General features: G+C 35.0%; 2 protein-coding genes across 3 annotated transcripts in view; both read left to right on the top strand.

Moving 5' to 3' along the window:
• RAD54B (RAD54 homolog B) overlaps positions 1 to 16991 on the top strand; it is a 100151-nt gene that overhangs the window by 24483 nt on the left and 58677 nt on the right. Inside the window, exon 1 of one of the 2 annotated variants that reach the window (XM_007453244.1) lies at positions 13116 to 13573. The exons of the other annotated variant lie outside the window; for it this stretch is intronic. The gene's annotated coding sequence lies outside the window, so the exon portion shown is untranslated. Of the gene's footprint in view, positions 1 to 13115; positions 13574 to 16991 lie in introns of those variants that run through there. 2 annotated transcript variants of the gene reach the window in all.
• FSBP (fibrinogen silencer binding protein) overlaps positions 13200 to 16991 on the top strand; it is a 4895-nt gene continuing 1103 nt past the window's right edge. The window contains exon 1 of the mRNA XM_007453242.1: positions 13200 to 13573. Within this exon, the coding sequence (XP_007453304.1) occupies positions 13200 to 13573 (374 nt within the window). The remainder of the gene's footprint in view (positions 13574 to 16991) is intronic.

The raw sequence follows: 16991 nt of genomic DNA, 5'->3' as shown, positions 1-16991 counted from the left end.
AGCGGCTGGGCCCCTGAGCCATGGCCGCTGAGCCTGCACGTCCGGGACCTGTGCTCCGCAATGGGAGAGGCCACAACAGCGAGAGGCCTGCGTACCAAAAAAAAAAAAAAAAAAAAGATTAATGTATCTAAATACGTTTCTCCCCATAAAATTATCTAAAATACTACAGGTAAAGCTAGGCTCTTATATATTTTACCTGTAGAAATTGGTATTATTATTATTTTTTGCGATACGCGGGCCTCTCACTGTTGTGGCTTCTCCCATTGCGGAACACAGGCTCCGGACGCGCAGGCTCAGCAGCCATGGCTCATGGGCCCAGCTGCTCCGCGGCATGTGGGATCCTCCTGGACCGGGGCACGAACCCATGTCCCCTGCATTGGCAGGCGGACTCTCAACCACTGCGCCACCAGGGAAGCCCCTAGAAATTGGTATTATTGATGTGGGTGGTGTGTTTCAAATAAATGATACCATACAGTATACATATATCTACCTACAGCTTGATTTTTTCATTCACTAATGTCAAAGATAAACAAAGCCAGACATTAGTTAAAGCAGTGGACACAGATTTTATTCAGTAACTCCTGACAGTGGGGTAAAGACCTGAGCTCCATTCTGATTTGTGCAGCTTTTGAAGGGAGGATGAGGGAGTCAAAGAGGGAGCTCAAGTAGAGTCAAGGAAGTAAAAAATTACAAAAGGTAGGTCTGTGTAAATGAGATTATGGCAGCTCTGTCTGCTAGCTAGCAGTTATCAAAGTTAGGATTCTACCTTCTCACTAAGACTGGGAGGCCTTGGCTCTCTTCTTCCTGATAATTACATTTCAAAGGAATGACTTTCAGGTCCTTGAGAAAGACACTCCTGAGTTGTGGGAGATTTAGTAAATGCCCTACCAAAGGGAGGTCAGGGGCCTAGGGTCAGGTGTTAGCTAGAACAAACAGTAAATTCTTTTGATAGCTCTGAGCTTTTCCAGAATGGAGCTCACAAGGAGGCTAGGTTGGGGCCTTTAGGCTGCTAGAGGCCATCCTAGGATTGGTCAGGTCTCTTAGTGCAGGGGTTTGGATGGAGTTGTTCCGTGCTGATAGTACTTTGCAGTTCTCACTAGTATGCTTTGGAGACTTTTGTTTTCATTTTAGAACATATAGATGTACCTATTCTTTTAATTGCTGCAGAGAATACCATGGTATGAATATAACATGATTTATTTAGGAGTTTTATTAAAAACAATCCTGCAGTGAACATCCTTGTACATGTGGTCTTATGAACTTATGCAAATATTTCTCAGTTGTCAGATCATAATGTGTTTACATTATATTTTAATATGGTTTGCTAATTGCCTTCTGAAATGGCTCTGCCATCATTACTGTATGAGAGAATTTATTTCCCCAAATTCCTTAACACATGCTATTAAACTTTTTAACTTTTGCCAGTTGAATGGGTAAAAACAACTATGGTCTTTTACTTTCCATCTCCCTGATTACTTGTTGAGCTCTTTATATATTGGACGTTTATATTTTATGCTTTAAATTCTGTTTGTATTCTATATTTGTTTTTCTGTTGCATTGTTTTTCTTAGTTTGTAAGAATTATTTATAATTTAATTTTGATTATCTAAGTAATATGAATATACTTTTATAAATTTCATAATAATACAGTTAAGTTAAAGGTTCTTAACTGTCCCTGTCAATCTTAGTCCCCTTCCAATAATAACTGCTGTCATTAGTTTGGTGCCTATCCTTCTATACCAAAGCTGTCCAATAGAAATATAATATAAATCATATATAAATATTAAAAAATTTCTAGTAACCATGTTATAAACGTAAAAAGAAGCAGGTGAAATTAATTTTAATTATACATTTTAATTAACTCAATAAGTATATTATCTCAACATGTGATTAAAAGTTTTAAATTATTATTCATATTAAGTCTTTGAAAGCTGGTGTATATTATACATTTACAGCATATCTCAATTTGGATGCTGTATTTTTATTTTGAATTCTTGATTAGTATTTAGATTTCATAATATTTATGAAATAATTAAGTTCTAAACATATATAAAAGTTGTCCATTAGCTGAATTGAGTTTTAAAAAATTTCTGTTTATATTTGTACCTACATCAACAAAACTAGTTCATCTTTTTTAGAAGAATTGATATGACTTGGAAACAAAAGCATGTCAGTTTCAAAAAAAAAAATATGTCTGTCCAAGTTAAGCAAATTTACTAATTCTTGTGTCAACTCAGTATTATTAACATTGAATTCAAAAGAGCAATGTATAAATTTAAAAGCAGCTCTAAATTTATCAATATCAACAGTGTTTTTCAAATTCTTCTTGTAGTTTTTTCATGCAATTTATATAAAACTTAATTATAATTAAAATTTTCTGTCGATTCATGTTAGAGGGATATATATGGTTAGTTACTGAGTTGTATGTTTATGGAAATTTTTACGTTAAACATATATTCTTTTACCTATCTAACCAGGTCACAAATAGGCCTTTCTTTTCCTTGGATTTTCAAATGTAGCTCACTCATATACAGTGTGATATTGATGAGAAAATGTAAATCACATTGCCATTTTTTTGTCTTTGATTATTGAATGTTTAGCAAGTATTCTTTTTGTTTTAAAAAAAATCTTGAGTTGGAGTTAACAGTACAATAATTATAAACAATAATAATTATAAATTTTATAGACAGTACAGTAATTTATAAAACTCTCCATGACTCAACCAATGAGCACTGGCAAAGAACAAAAAAAAATCATTAGTGTTTTTTTTTTTTGCGGTATGCAGGCCCGTCACCGCCGCGGCCTCTCCGGTTGCAGAGTACAGGCTCCGGATGCGCAGGCCCAGCGGCCACGACTCACGGGCCCAGCCGCTCCACGGCATGCGGGATCCTCCCGGACCGGGGCACAAACCCGCGTCCCCTGCACCGGCAGGCGGACTCCCAACCACTGCGCCACCAGGGAAGCCCTATTTTTTTCTTTTTTAACCAGTTCCATAAACTGGTATTTGCATATGTATTCCAAATGGTTTTAACAACTATATTCTTGACATTTTTAAAAAATTAATTAATTTATTTTTTGTCTGTGTTGGGTCTTCATTTCTGTGCGACGGCTTTCTCTAGTCGCAGCAAGCGGGGGCCACTCTTCATTGCGGTGTGCGGGCCTCTCACTGTTGTGGCCTCTTGTTGAGGAGCACAGGCTCCAGATGCGCAGGCTCAGTAGTTGTGGCTCACGGGCCTAGTTGCTCCGTGGCATGTGGGGTCTTCCCAGACCAGGGCTCGAACCCGTGTCCCCTGCATCGGCAGGCAGATTTTCAACCACTGCGCCACCAGGGAAGCCCCTATTCTTTTTTTCAGAGTCTGCTCTAGAAAGTTGAGCACAATATTTTCATAATGTGTGTGGAACAGAGTAACAAATGAAATATTGATTTCTTGTTTTAAAATTTCAATAAATCCAGATTTTTAAACTTAACCTAACAGAGCATCATCTATTGCAGTAGAACTATTATTTTTCCATGTCTAGCTGAAATTCTTTGACAGATATAGATTAAAAAATATCTGTGTTATGAGTTCATATATCTATTTGGTCATGAATTGATAACATTTCTTTGTAAATTTTGAAGTCCTTTGAGATAAAGTGTGACTCATGTGTTAATAGGGCAGTATCTCTTTTGTTGTATAACTTTTATTGTATAACTCATTTAAATCTAAAGAGAAGTACTTGCAATTTAAAAAATACTGAAACAATTGATATTTGATATGTTAGGTCTTGTATTCTACAGGCAATTATTGGCTGCTTAATTGAAGATCTTTCATTTTTAAAATATCGTTTAAAATCTTTTCCCCATAATTTTCTGGCAATATTTCCATAACTGAAATAGTATATATGTATTTTTACCATCTCTTTACTAAAAATGGTTTTCTTTTTTTGTGTGTGCAAGAAACCAAACCATTTTATAGCTGGCCAAAGTTACAAGGTCAGACGTTGTTACATATTATTTAAAAATATTTCTGGATATTTAATTCTGATTTGAGGTGCCTAAACTTCATCAGTTCTTGTTGAGAGGAAACTGCTTGTCAGATTTACTATGTGTCTGTTGACAGTGTCTCTTAGCATTGTCTAGTTTATTTTCTTTAACTTTTTAAAATGCATTAAATAGCTTATTCCTGTTGTTCTGCTTTAGCACATTGCATTTGGTATTCAGTATGAAATATGTAATATGCTTTAGTTCGGTCTCTCATTTTTTTCTTTATTATTCCAGTAAGAATACTAGCTTCTGCATCTGCACTTGATTCTGCATCAGTAGTATACTTTTTTATATTAAAAAGTTTGCCCATTATTTTTTTAGCTAGAAAAATAATTTAATTATAATTAAGACAGAATAAGTAATTCAGATTAATAATCAATTACAGTTTATACAGGGTATCACTATAATTTGTGCTGTCTGCATAAAATATTCAAACAAATCCATTAAATGTTATATCAGTGCATAGAAAAAATTCATTCAAGCAGAATTTATGTACACTAACACAATGTACCTAGCATTTTCATGAAATAAGGTTTCCACAAAAGTAAATTTTCCAGATAACTAAAGCTTATTCAAGTGCTTTGTAAAATAGATTTCAGAAGTTAACAATAAACATTCTTCTTGTATGTATTATGTACTTATTAGACAGAATATTTGAATAATGAATTAAATAATTAATTAAATTAATTAATTCTTTCAAAAAAAAAAACAGAATCAATTTAAGATTGACTACACTGCTGATGTGATTACGTGTAATGTCAAGAAAAATTCTACCAGACAAGTTAAGCAGGCAAGAAGACTTTACTCAAGACTACTGTGGACTTCCCTGGTGGCACAGTGGTTAAGAATCCGCCTGCCAATTCAGGGGACACGGGTTTGAGCCCTGGTCTGGGGAGATCCCACATGCCGTGGAGCAACTAAGCCCATGCGCCACAGCTACTGAGCCTACATTCTAGAGCCCGTGAGCCACAACTACTGAAGCGCGTGTGCTCTAGGGCCCGCGTGCTGCAACTACTGAGCCCGTGTGCTGCAACTACTACTGAAGCCCATGCGCCTAGAGCCTGTGCTCTGCAACAGGAGAAACCACTGCAGTGAGGTGCCCATGGAACTCAACGAAGACCCAATGCAGCCCAAAATAAATAAATTAAATAAATAAATTAAAAGAATCCGCCTGTAATCAAACTGTCAAAAATTAAATACAAAGAAAGCATATTAAAAGCAGCAAGGGAAAAACAACAAATAACACACAAGGGAATCCCCATAAGGTTAACAGCTGATCTTTCAGCAGAAACTCTGCAAGCCAGAAGGGAGTGGCAGGACATATTGAAAGTGATGAAGGAGAAAAACCTGCAACCAAGATTACTCTACCCACCGAGGATCTCATTCAGTTTTGATGGAGAAATTAAAACCTTTACAGACAAGCAAAAGCTGAGAGAGTTCAGCACCACCAAACCAGCTCTACAACAAATGCTAAAGGAACTTCTCTAGGCAAGAAACACAAGAGAAGGAAAAGACCTACAATAACAAACCAAAAACAATTAAGAAAATGGGAATAAGAACATACATATCGATAATTACCTTAAATGTAAATGGACTAAATGCTCCCACCAAAAGACACAGATTGGGTGAATGGATAAAAAAACAAGATGCGTATATTTGCTCTCTACAAGAGACCCACTTCAGACCTAGAGACACAGACAGACTGAAAGTAAGGGGATGGAAAAAGGTATGTCATGCAAATGGAAACCAAAAGAAAGCTGGAGTAACAATTCTCATATCAGACAAAATAGACTTTAAAATAAGGACTATCAGAAGAGACAAAGAAGGACACTACATAATGATCAAGGGATCGATCCAAGAAGAAGATATAACAATTGTAAATATTTATGCACCCAACATAGGAGCACCTCAATACATAAGGCAAATACTAACAGCCATAAAAGGGGAAATCGACAGTAACACATTCATAGTAGGGGACTTCAACACCCCACTTTCACCAATGGACAGATCATCCAAAATGAAAATAAATAAGGAAACACAAGCTTTAAATGATACATTAAACAGGATGGACTTAATTGATATTTATAGGACACTCCATCCAAAAACAACAGAATACACATTTTTCTCAAGTGCTCATGGAACATTCTCCAGGATAGATCATATCTTGGGTCACAAATCAAGCCTTGGTAAATTTAAGAAAATTGAAATTGTATCAAGTATCTTTTCCGACCACAACGCCATGAGACTAGATATCAATTATAGGAAAAGAGCTGTAAAAAATACAAACACATGGAGGCTAAACAATACACTACTTAATAACGAAGTGATCACTGAAGAAATCAAAGAGGAAATTAAAAAATACCTAGAAACAAATGACAATGGAGATACAACGACCCAAAACCTATGGGATGCAGCAAAAGCAGTTCTAAGAGGGAAGTTTATAGCAATACAAGCCCACCTTAAGAAGCAGGAAACATCTCGAATAAACAACCTAACCTTGCACCTCAAGCAATTAGAGAAAGAAGAACAAAAAAACCCCAGAGTTAGCAGAAGGAAAGAAATCATAAAAATCAGATCAGAAATAAATGAAAAAGAAATGAAGGAAACAATAGCAAAGATCAATAAAACTAAAAGCTGGTTCTTTGAGAAGATTAACAAAATTGATAAACCATTAGCCAGACTCATCAAGAAAATAAGGGAGAAGACTCAAATCAATAGAATCAGAAATGAAAAAGGAGAAGTAACAACTGACACTGCAGAAATAAAAGAGATCATGAGGGATTACTACAAGCAACTCTATGCCAATAAAATGGACAATCTGGAAGAAATGGACAAATTCTTAGAAATGCACAACCTGCCAAGACTGAATCAGGAAGAAATAGAAAATATGAACAGACCAATCACAAACACTGAAATTGAAACTGTGATTAAAAATCTTCCAACAAACAAAAGCCCAGGACCAGATGGCTTCACAGGCGAATTCTATCAAACATTTAGAGAAGAGCTAACACCTATTCTTCTCAAACTCTTCCAAAATATAGCAGAGGGAGGAACACTCCCCAACTCATTCTACGAGGCCACCATCACCCTGATTCCAAAACCAGACAAGGATGTCATAAATAAAGAAAACTAGAGGCCAATATCACTGATGAACATAGATGCAAAAATCCTCAACAAAATACTAGCAAACAGAATCCAACAGCACATTAAACGGATCATATACCATGATCAAGTGGGGTTTATTCCAGGAATGCAAGGATTCTTCAATATATGCAAATCAATCAACGTGATACACCATAGTAACAAATTGAAGGCGAAAAACCATATGGTCATCTCAATAGATGGAGAGAAAGCTTTTGACAAAATTCAACCACATTTATGATAAAAGCCCTGCAGAAAGTAAGCATAGAGGGAACTTTCCTCAACATAATAAAGGCCATATATGACAAACCCACAGCCAACATTGTCCTCAATGGTGAAAAACTGAAAGCATTTCCACTAAGATCAGGAACAAGACAAGGTTGCCCACTCTCACCACTCTTATTCAACATAGTTTTGGAAGTTTTAGCCACAGCAATGAGAGATGAAAAGGAAATAAAAGGAATCCAAATCGGATAAGAAGAAGTAAAGCTGTCACTATTTGCAGATGACATGATACTATACATAGAGAATCCTAAAGATGCTACCAGAAAACTACTAGAGCTAATCAATGAATTTGGTAAAGTAGCAGGATACAAAATTAATGCACAGAAATCTCTTGCATTCCTATACACTAATGATGAAAAATCTGAAAGTGAAATCAAGAAAACATTCCCCTTTACAGTTGCAACAAAAAGAATAAAATATCTAGGAATAAACCTACCTAAGGAGACAAAAGACCTGTATGCAGAAAATTATAAGACACTGATGAAAGAAAGTAAAGAGAATACAAATAGATGGAGAGATATACCATGTTCTTGGATTGGAAGAATCAACATTGTGGAAATGACTCTACTACCCAAAGCAATCTACAGCTTCAATGCAATCCCTATCAAACTACCACTGGCATTTTTCTCAGAACTAGAACAAAAAATTTCACAATTTGTATGGAAACACAAAAGACCCCGAATCGCCAAAGCAATCTTGAGAACGAAAAACGGAGCTGGAGGAATCAGGCTTCCTGACTTCCGACTATACTACAAAGCTACAGTAATCAAGACAGTATGGTACTGGCACAAAAACAGAAATATAGATCAATGGAACAGGATAGAAAGCCCAGAGATAAATCCACGCACATATGGTCACCTTATCTTTGACAAAGGAGGCAGGAATGTACAGTGGAGAAAGGACAGCCTCTTCAATAAGACGTGCTGGGAAAACTGGACAGCTACATGTAAAACTATGAGATTAGGTCACTCCCTAACACCATACACAAAAATAAGCTCAAAATGGATTAAAGACCTAAATGTAAGGCCAGAAACTATCAAACTCTTAGAGGAAAACATAGGCAGGACACTCTATGAGATAAATCATAGCAAGGTCCTTTTTTACCCCCCTCCTAGAGAAATGGAAATAAAACCAAAAATAAACAAATGGGACCTAATGAAACTTCAAAGCTTTTGCACAGCAAAGGAAACCATAAACAAGACCAAAAGACAACCCTCCGAATGGGAGAAAATATTTGCCAATGAAGTAACTGACAAAGGATTAATCTCCAAAATTTATAAGCAGCTCATGCAGCTTAACAACAAAAAAACAAACAACCCAATTCAAAAATGGGCAGAAGACCTAAATAGCCATTTGTCCAAAGAAGATATACAGAGTGCCAATAAACACATGAAAGAATGCTCAACATCACTAAGCATTAGAGAATTGCAAATCAAAACTACAGATCAAAACTCACACCAGTCAGAATGGCCAGCATCAAAAAATCTAGAAACAATAAATGCTGGAGAGGGTGTGGAGAAAAGGGAACCCTCTTAACACTGTTGGTGGGAATGTAAATTGAAACAGCCACTGTGGAGAACAGTATGGAGGTTCCTAAAAAAAGTACAAATAGAACTACCATATGATGCCCAATCCCACTACTGGGCTTATACACTGAGAAAAACATAATTCAAAAAGAATCATGTACCAAAATGTTCATTGCAGCTCTATTTACAATAGCCAGGAGATGGAAACAACCTAAGGGTCCATCATCAGATGAATGGATAAAGAAGAAGTGGCACGTATATTCAATGGAATATTACTCAGCCATCAAAAGAAACGAAATTGAGGCATGGACATATATACACTACCAAACGTAAGGTAGATAGCTAGTGGGAAGCAGCCACATAGCACAGGGAGATCAGCTCGGTGCTTTGTGACCGCCTGGAGAGGTGGGATAGGGAGGGTGGGAGGGAGGGAGACGCAAGTGGGAAGAGATATGGGAACATATGTATATATATAACTGATTCATTTTGTTGTGAAGCTGAAACTAACATACCATTGTACAGCAATTATACTCCAATAAAGATGTTAAAAAAAAACAAAACAAAAAAAATTCACAAAAATCGCACTAAATTCGAAAATAATTAGTAGCTTCCATTTTCTTGGTTCATAAGAATCCTTGGATGTGCAAGATGATAGCCAAGATATTAGAGCCAATCATAAATTAAATGAGTTACAGCCAAATCATTCCAAAAGTAAAATGATTTAAATCCTTTCAAATATCTTACAGCCAGACAATTAGAGTCAACGAGGGATGTGAGTGCATTTTGGTATGATTACCATGACGTGAGGTGGAGGACAAAGGGCCTAAGAAAGTGTTTAAATAGTCCCAAAAAACATAAAAAAAAAAAAACAAAAAAAAAACAACTGCCTGCCAGTGCAGGGTACATGGGTTCGATCGCTGTTCCAGGAAGATCCCATATGTCGTGGAGCAACTAAGCTTGTGCCCCACAACTCCTGAGCCTGTGCTTTAGAGCCTGCGAGCCACAGTTACTGAGCCTGCATGCCACAAATACTGAAGCCCTCGTGCCTAGAGCCCGTGCTCCACAACAAGAGAAGCCACCGCAATGAGAAGCCCACGCACCACAACGAAGAGTAGCCCCTGCTCACCGCAACTAGAGAAAGCCCATGTGCAGCAACAAAGACCCAACGCAGCCAAAATAAATAAATAAATAATTTATTTTTTTAAAAAATGTTGCAACAGGGGAGAGAGACTGAACTCAACTGCTACTACAACAGGGATTTACAGCCAGTAGTTAGGGTAAGGGAGTCAGTGGGTGGAAAGTTACTGAGAGGAACTTGGTTAGGTATTAAGGGTGGGAGTATGAAGAATTTGGTTAGGTATCAAGGGTAGGGGGATTGTCTATAAACTGGTTTAGCAGGATCCTTGCTTAAGTCCTAGTTGAGAAGAAGGCTCAGAGGATCCGACTAACGTTTGGTCCAGGAGGGAGTTCTTGTCCGTAATACTAGAAACAATAGTATCATTTGTGACAAAAGGGTTAAGTAAAATGTAATCCTACCCAAACAATAAAGTTGTGTTTAATGGAAAAATATGCTGCTTCAGGTAAAAAATTTTGTTTAAATTAATTAAAATTCAATAAATTAAAAAGTTCAGTCCCATTAACCACATTTAAAATGCTCAATAGCTGGACTTCCCTGGTGGTCCAGTGGGGCCAAAAAAAGAAAAAAAAGAAATGCTCCATAGCTACCTGCAACTCATGGCTCCTGTAATTAGGCAGAAGAGTTCCAGACCTTCTTGGAGTACATTTTCATACCTATGTATGGACCTGCATTCTATACCTACACATAATATTTTCTGTACCTACAGAAATATTTAGCTTTGGGTGTTTTGGGTAAGCATAATGGGATTATATTGTATGTATTTTTGTTTCACTTGCTTTTTTCACTTACCATATATTTTGGAGCTTGTTCTATGTCAATACACAGAAATCTACCTTTTGCATTTTAGTGCTGCCCAGAGTAGACCATAGTATGGATATACTTTAGTTACTTTAACTTGTCCCCAACTGATGTGCTCTTAGATTGCTTCCAATACTATGCAACTACTAAGAAGGCTCTGCTGCTCCTTGTGTGTTTGAGTATTTTTCAAGGTAGATTCTGAGAAGTAAAATTACTGCAATTTTAGAAGTTTTTACACATGTAAACTATTAATATGTACTCTGAGATTGCCATCACAAATGCCATTTTACACTCTCATGAACAGTACAGAAGAGTACTCTGCCCTGCACCCTCATCCACTCCTGACATTTTCAGTCTTTAAGAATTTTGCCAGCCTTATGGATGAAAATCATTTTTGGTATACATTTCCTTGATAATGAGATTGAACGTTTTTTCACATTTCCTTATGGATGTCTTATGGATGAAAATCGTTTTTGGTATACATTTCCTTTATGGTGAGATTGAACATTTTTTCACATCCTTATGGATGTCTTATGGATGAAAATCATTTTTGGTATATATTTCCTTGATAGTGAGATTGAACGTTTTTTCACATTTCCATTAGTACTTCATTTCTTAACACAATGCCTGTATTTCTTCCAAAAATAATAATATTGTTTAAAGACAGTATATATCCTGTGTTCTTGCTTTCCTTTGAGTAACTGTGGTCAGGTTGTTGGAGCAGGTCAATTTTCAGTTTGCATCTCTAGGGGCAAGAATCATTTGCATTACTATTTTCTACAATTTTACTCAGCAATAAAACTGCTCAAAGATGGTGAAAGGACTACTAAAAATCAGATTACCCAGTAGAGTATGCCAGAAAACACCTAGCATCCTATAGTGCACCCAGCAATCTTTCACTTTTTTTCCTGACAAATAACACATTTCCTGACAAATAACACATTCTAGCACATTGTCTGGTTCAGAGTGAGAACTTAACAAATTTAATTTAATTCTCTTCTATTGAAAGAATGAGAAACAAAGTAATTGAAAATTGATGGCATTTCTGTAGAACTGTAGTTCTCTGGATAGGGGCTGTATCTAGATTTACCTTTGTTTTCTTTGGGCCTTTCTCAGTGCTTGGGAACATTTTTACAGGTGTTCAGTAAGTGATTGAATGGAACTGTGTTCAAGTATGTTCTAATTCATTCTCCTATCTGGAGAAACATGTATATCAGGAGAAAATAGGCTTATTTGTTTACATTGTTATTTATCATGTTTCAGACAGAGATTAGAAAATATATCCTAAACACACAAATTGGTGGCCTTGCAAATGACTAGACTAGCTGTTTCCTTTCATAGTCCAAATTGTGTGAAAATGGCTAAATAAAGATCGTACTCTATAATAATAGCAAATGCGATTTTGTTGTGTGCAGTCTTAAGGTGTTATTATGCTGTTCTTACTGTGAATGGTGTTTTTTACACATGCTAAAGCAGGCTAGCATATTCATGTACGTTACAGCTGGAATAATGAATGCATTGCTTTAAAAACATAATTTTTATCTGCTTTTTAGATTTAGTGTTCAACATAAATTTCTTCTTAAGTAACTGAAAAAAAAAATACACGGTGGCTACTGTAGACTGTAAAATGAAGGAGAAGCTTAGCTTTGCCGTGGAGTCTGAGCTGGGTGTAACCTAACTAGCTAGAGGATATGCAGTTCCTGATTGACAGCAGGACCAGCATTATGCAGATTTTGTAAGAGAGAACAGCAGCTCAGAAACAGTGATTAGGGGCTCTGTTAGGAATCACTACATTCACCACTCATATCTTTAGTTTTTCATTTTTCTGTCTACTGGATTTGTAAACAAATAGTACAAAACAGTTCCTCTTTTGTTTTTATTAAAGTGATACTGCAGTGCAGTTTCAGTCTATCAGCTAGGCAAACGTGTCGGAATTCGATATTCTCCCTAAATTAGCTAATTTTTAGCTGTGTTCCATGCTTATCTCTAGACCTTTGTGTATTAAATCCTACCTCGAGCTGTTCTCTTTATACACAAGTGTGTTCTGCTTGTGCCTTCCTGTCTTCTTCAGTGAGAAGCTTTATGTAGGTCAGGCTTGGCTTAAGCAGATTTCCTGAACCTGCGTCAGCTTAAGCTGGAGGAATTTTAATAAACCCTCCCCTGTAGGCGTGGGCCTAAATGAGGCTAGCCTAGTTAAGCCTGATCTTTTTCTGTTTGTGAAAAGAGCTGAGCAGAGCTGAAGGCTGCATGGTGGTTTCAGAAACTGCCTACTTAATTTGAAAAGAACAATGGTAGGAAAAGCTAGATCTTCCAATTTTACCTTATCTGAAAAGCTTGATTTGTTAAAGCTTGTGAAGCCATATGTTAAAATTCTGGAAGAACACACTAACAAACATTCAGTAATAGTGGAAAAGAATAGATGTTGGGATATCATAGCAGTTAACTATAATGCAAGTGGAGTAGACCGCCCTCCTCGAACAGCGCAGGGCCTACGCACTCTTTACAAAAGGCTCAAAGAATATGCCAAACAGGAGCTATTGCAGCAAAAAGAGACCCAATCAGATTTTAAAAGCAATATTTCTGAGCCAACCAAGAAAGTTATGGAGATGATTCCCCAGATTTCCAGTTTTTGCCTGATAAGAGACAGGAACCACATACAAAGGTAAGCTTTATTTTATTTTGTTGTGAAAATTATGGCGCCTCCTATCTATTGGGCTCTGGCTTAGTTGTGATAAAGATATGCATAGTAAGCATCCCCACTAAGGGAGCAGTGAATAGTGTCTTTGTTTTGTATTCTTAAAAAAGAAAAGTGAGGCTATAAGGAATTTTTCTGCTGCACTGGATTTAAGCCACTTTTTATTGTCTTCCCCTCCCCCTTCCCTCCTTCTGTAGTTTCTAAAAAGTAAAGGTTAGGGAGGAATAAATGGGATGTAATTTGTGACATTACCTCATAAACTTTTTAAGCTTTAAAATTAAATTGTTTAATTAGCTTCTGAGAGATACCTTTTGCTTATTTCATTTAAGATTACATTTCATTAGAATTTTCAATTTTGTATAAAGTTAGCAGTTTCAGGAAAAATGGAACCCTTGCTTTTTTTTTATGAATTATCAGTGTCTACACTTACTGAATATTAATTGAGCTAAAAACCTAAAATGAACAATTAAGTAAACTTGTTAATGGCATCATTGTATATATTAAAGTTTAAAGTATTTTTAAATGTACAGTTTAAAGTATTTTTCTAACTTACATTCAAAATAAAAAAGGCAAGAACACAAGAAAAGGAGTTAATGCCTAATTAGGGATTCAGATTACTTAATAAAACTAAAAACTTTTGTTGTTTTTACACATTAATGGTCTAGTTTCACTTTGATTTGGGGTCATACAGGAAAGGGTAAGCTCTCCCATACTATTCTGCAAGGGTATCAAATTATGAATTTTAATATATCAATAAGAGCAACTAACTGGATTAGAAACAGTTTTTTTGGTTGAATTTGTGCTCTACATAGCTACTTGCCTGGAAATCTTCAAAAACTATTATCCTGCTGCTGATTCAGATTTTAACCTCTGGCAAAAGATAAAAATGGCAGCTACAGGCTTCATCTGAATCATTTAGGGTAATTTAAGCAAACTGTAAACTCCTTGTTAGTTGAGGAACCTTTCAAACAAAACTTTACAAGGTACTTTCCTATTGGTGGAAGAGTCATTATATAAGTAAAATTATTAATTACCTATGAAATCCCTTTGAAGTTATGGAAGAAATGGAGAAACCTTTTTAGCCAAACATATTTGTTATTTTGATAATTTACTAGGATAATATTTTTGAGCCCAGCTTCTTACCATATACTTCTTATTTCTAGTTGATAGCATAGTAAAAAATTAGCACCAGTGGGAATCCAAGATGTGGATACACAGTATATTAATTCATGGGGTCACTGCTTAAACTGTTCACTGTGATGACAAATGATTAAATCCTAGTATGCTGAATGTCCAAAAAAAAAAAAAAAAAAACTCCACAGTAAGACTGTTTTATACTCATTATAATTTTTTCCCTCTTTGAATCATAAAGAACAGTGGCTTTGCATTATAGGTATAGAGCTACCTTTTGGGTATAGGTTTTTATAATTTGAAAACTACACATAGAAACTGTAGTTTTATCAAGTAGTGTATTTTAAAAATACACTGATATAGAAGAGAAATAATATATAAGATACAACGATATATTTACATTTTGACCACTTGTGTGTGTGTGTGTGTGTGTGTGTATGGTATATATACACGTACATACATAGAATATATATACCTACACAATCTTTGGGACACCAGTATTTCTCTGATAAAATGAGTTGATTTACACATTTCTATATCTACTGTTTAAACAATCAGTTTTTCAGATTTTAAAGGTAAGAATATCAGAAATATGCCAATTAAATGCTTATTTTTGTTAGCATGTCTGCTCTGCCACTTTCTCTATACTAGCATTTTAATTTATAATATATTTATGTACTTAATATACTTATACTTGTTTGACATCATCTTGAATCTTAATTATCTCAAGTTTATAATTCACTATCTTAATTATACTTCTATATAAATATGACAGTTAATCTCATCAAACTATACTTAATAAGGAAAATATTACTGCTTATATAATTTAATGTATTTAAATATATACAGCTATTTTGTAAGGCTATTTATTTCTACAACTGACATTGATTTATGTCTTTATATTTACCTCTCTTTAACATCAGATTATATTTTGTGTTTTTATAACCAATTTGATCCTCAGAGTTCATAAATTTTAGAAGTCCTTTTCTGTTTTATCATTTTTTTGTGACCTCTAAATCATTTTTAGACTTTGTTATGCCTTACTTGTTATGTTTTAACTAAAGTGGAATGGAATATTCCAGATATAAGGTGTATTTTTAATTTACATGGGAGTATATTGTCTGTGTTTAATTGTGAGTCTTATAGTCTATTATACATACTAATTTGGAAAAGTAATTATGTGGATTTTAAAATTTTAATTTATATCTGTTGTTTTAACTTTTTCCCAATCTAGGATTTAGAGATGTTAATAAAAGCAACTCTTACTAATTTGAATTACATTTATATTCCATTGTTTTGCTTTTGAAAATCATAAAATGACAAAAAAAGACAAGAATGAAAATGAAGGAATTTATGTAATCTACAAATAGATTTTTTATAACATACTAAATATCTTATTATTTCATTTGTACCTCTTAGACAAATATCATATTTCTGGCAATTTAATGTTATTAGTAAGTGACATATGGGGAGTTTAAATTCTTTCCCTTACGTTCTACTTAAACTTGTTCCAGCATTTTAATCATCCATGTAGAATGTATTCTAACCTATATTACTTATTTATAATTTATAAAATGTTATTTAAATAATGTAAAGTGTAGCATTTCCATTAATGTTCCAATAATCTCTTTCACCTCGATAACTTTTATTTTTAAGTTAAGCAGAAACATAAATTTAAAAAAAAAACCTCAAGAAACATTATGTATTCTTAATTCACAACTTCATGTTATACATGAAATTATTTAAAAACCAACAGAATTTTCAGGAACATTCTGTTTATGTCATAACAAATATTGTAATGTCAAAGTTTAAATTATGCTAAAACTGTAGTTGCCTCTAATAGGAATGCATATTTTATGGAAATTTCATGTAAATTTAATAAATTTTCAATATATATAGGCCATTAAAAAAAACATTGCATTAAAAAAACCCATTTCACTTATTCAATCATCCAACATATGATGAGTACCTATGAGGTTCCAAGTAGAGTTTATACTGGGTACTGATGATCCAGTGGTAGATATAAACCCTTGTCCTTGTACATTTCATCTGACCACTGGTTAAAAGACTTAAAGATCACCTGAGTCATGTAGTTTAGGATAGGTAAAGGGGAAACACCATTGCATCTGAAATTGGATAGTTAGGAGAACCCACTGATAGTTGGGCATACCCAGAATCATACACAATCTTGTTTTTCCTGTGTGTGTGTGTGTGTGTGTGTGTGTGTGTGTGTGTGTGTGTGTGTGTGTGTGTG

The sequence above is a fragment of the Lipotes vexillifer genome, unplaced genomic scaffold, assembly GCF_000442215.2.
Source record: "Lipotes vexillifer unplaced genomic scaffold, Lipotes_vexillifer_v1.1 scaffold1038, whole genome shotgun sequence".
NCBI lineage: Eukaryota > Metazoa > Chordata > Mammalia > Artiodactyla > Lipotidae > Lipotes > Lipotes vexillifer.
This window is presented reverse-complemented; position numbering and strand designations above follow the sequence as displayed.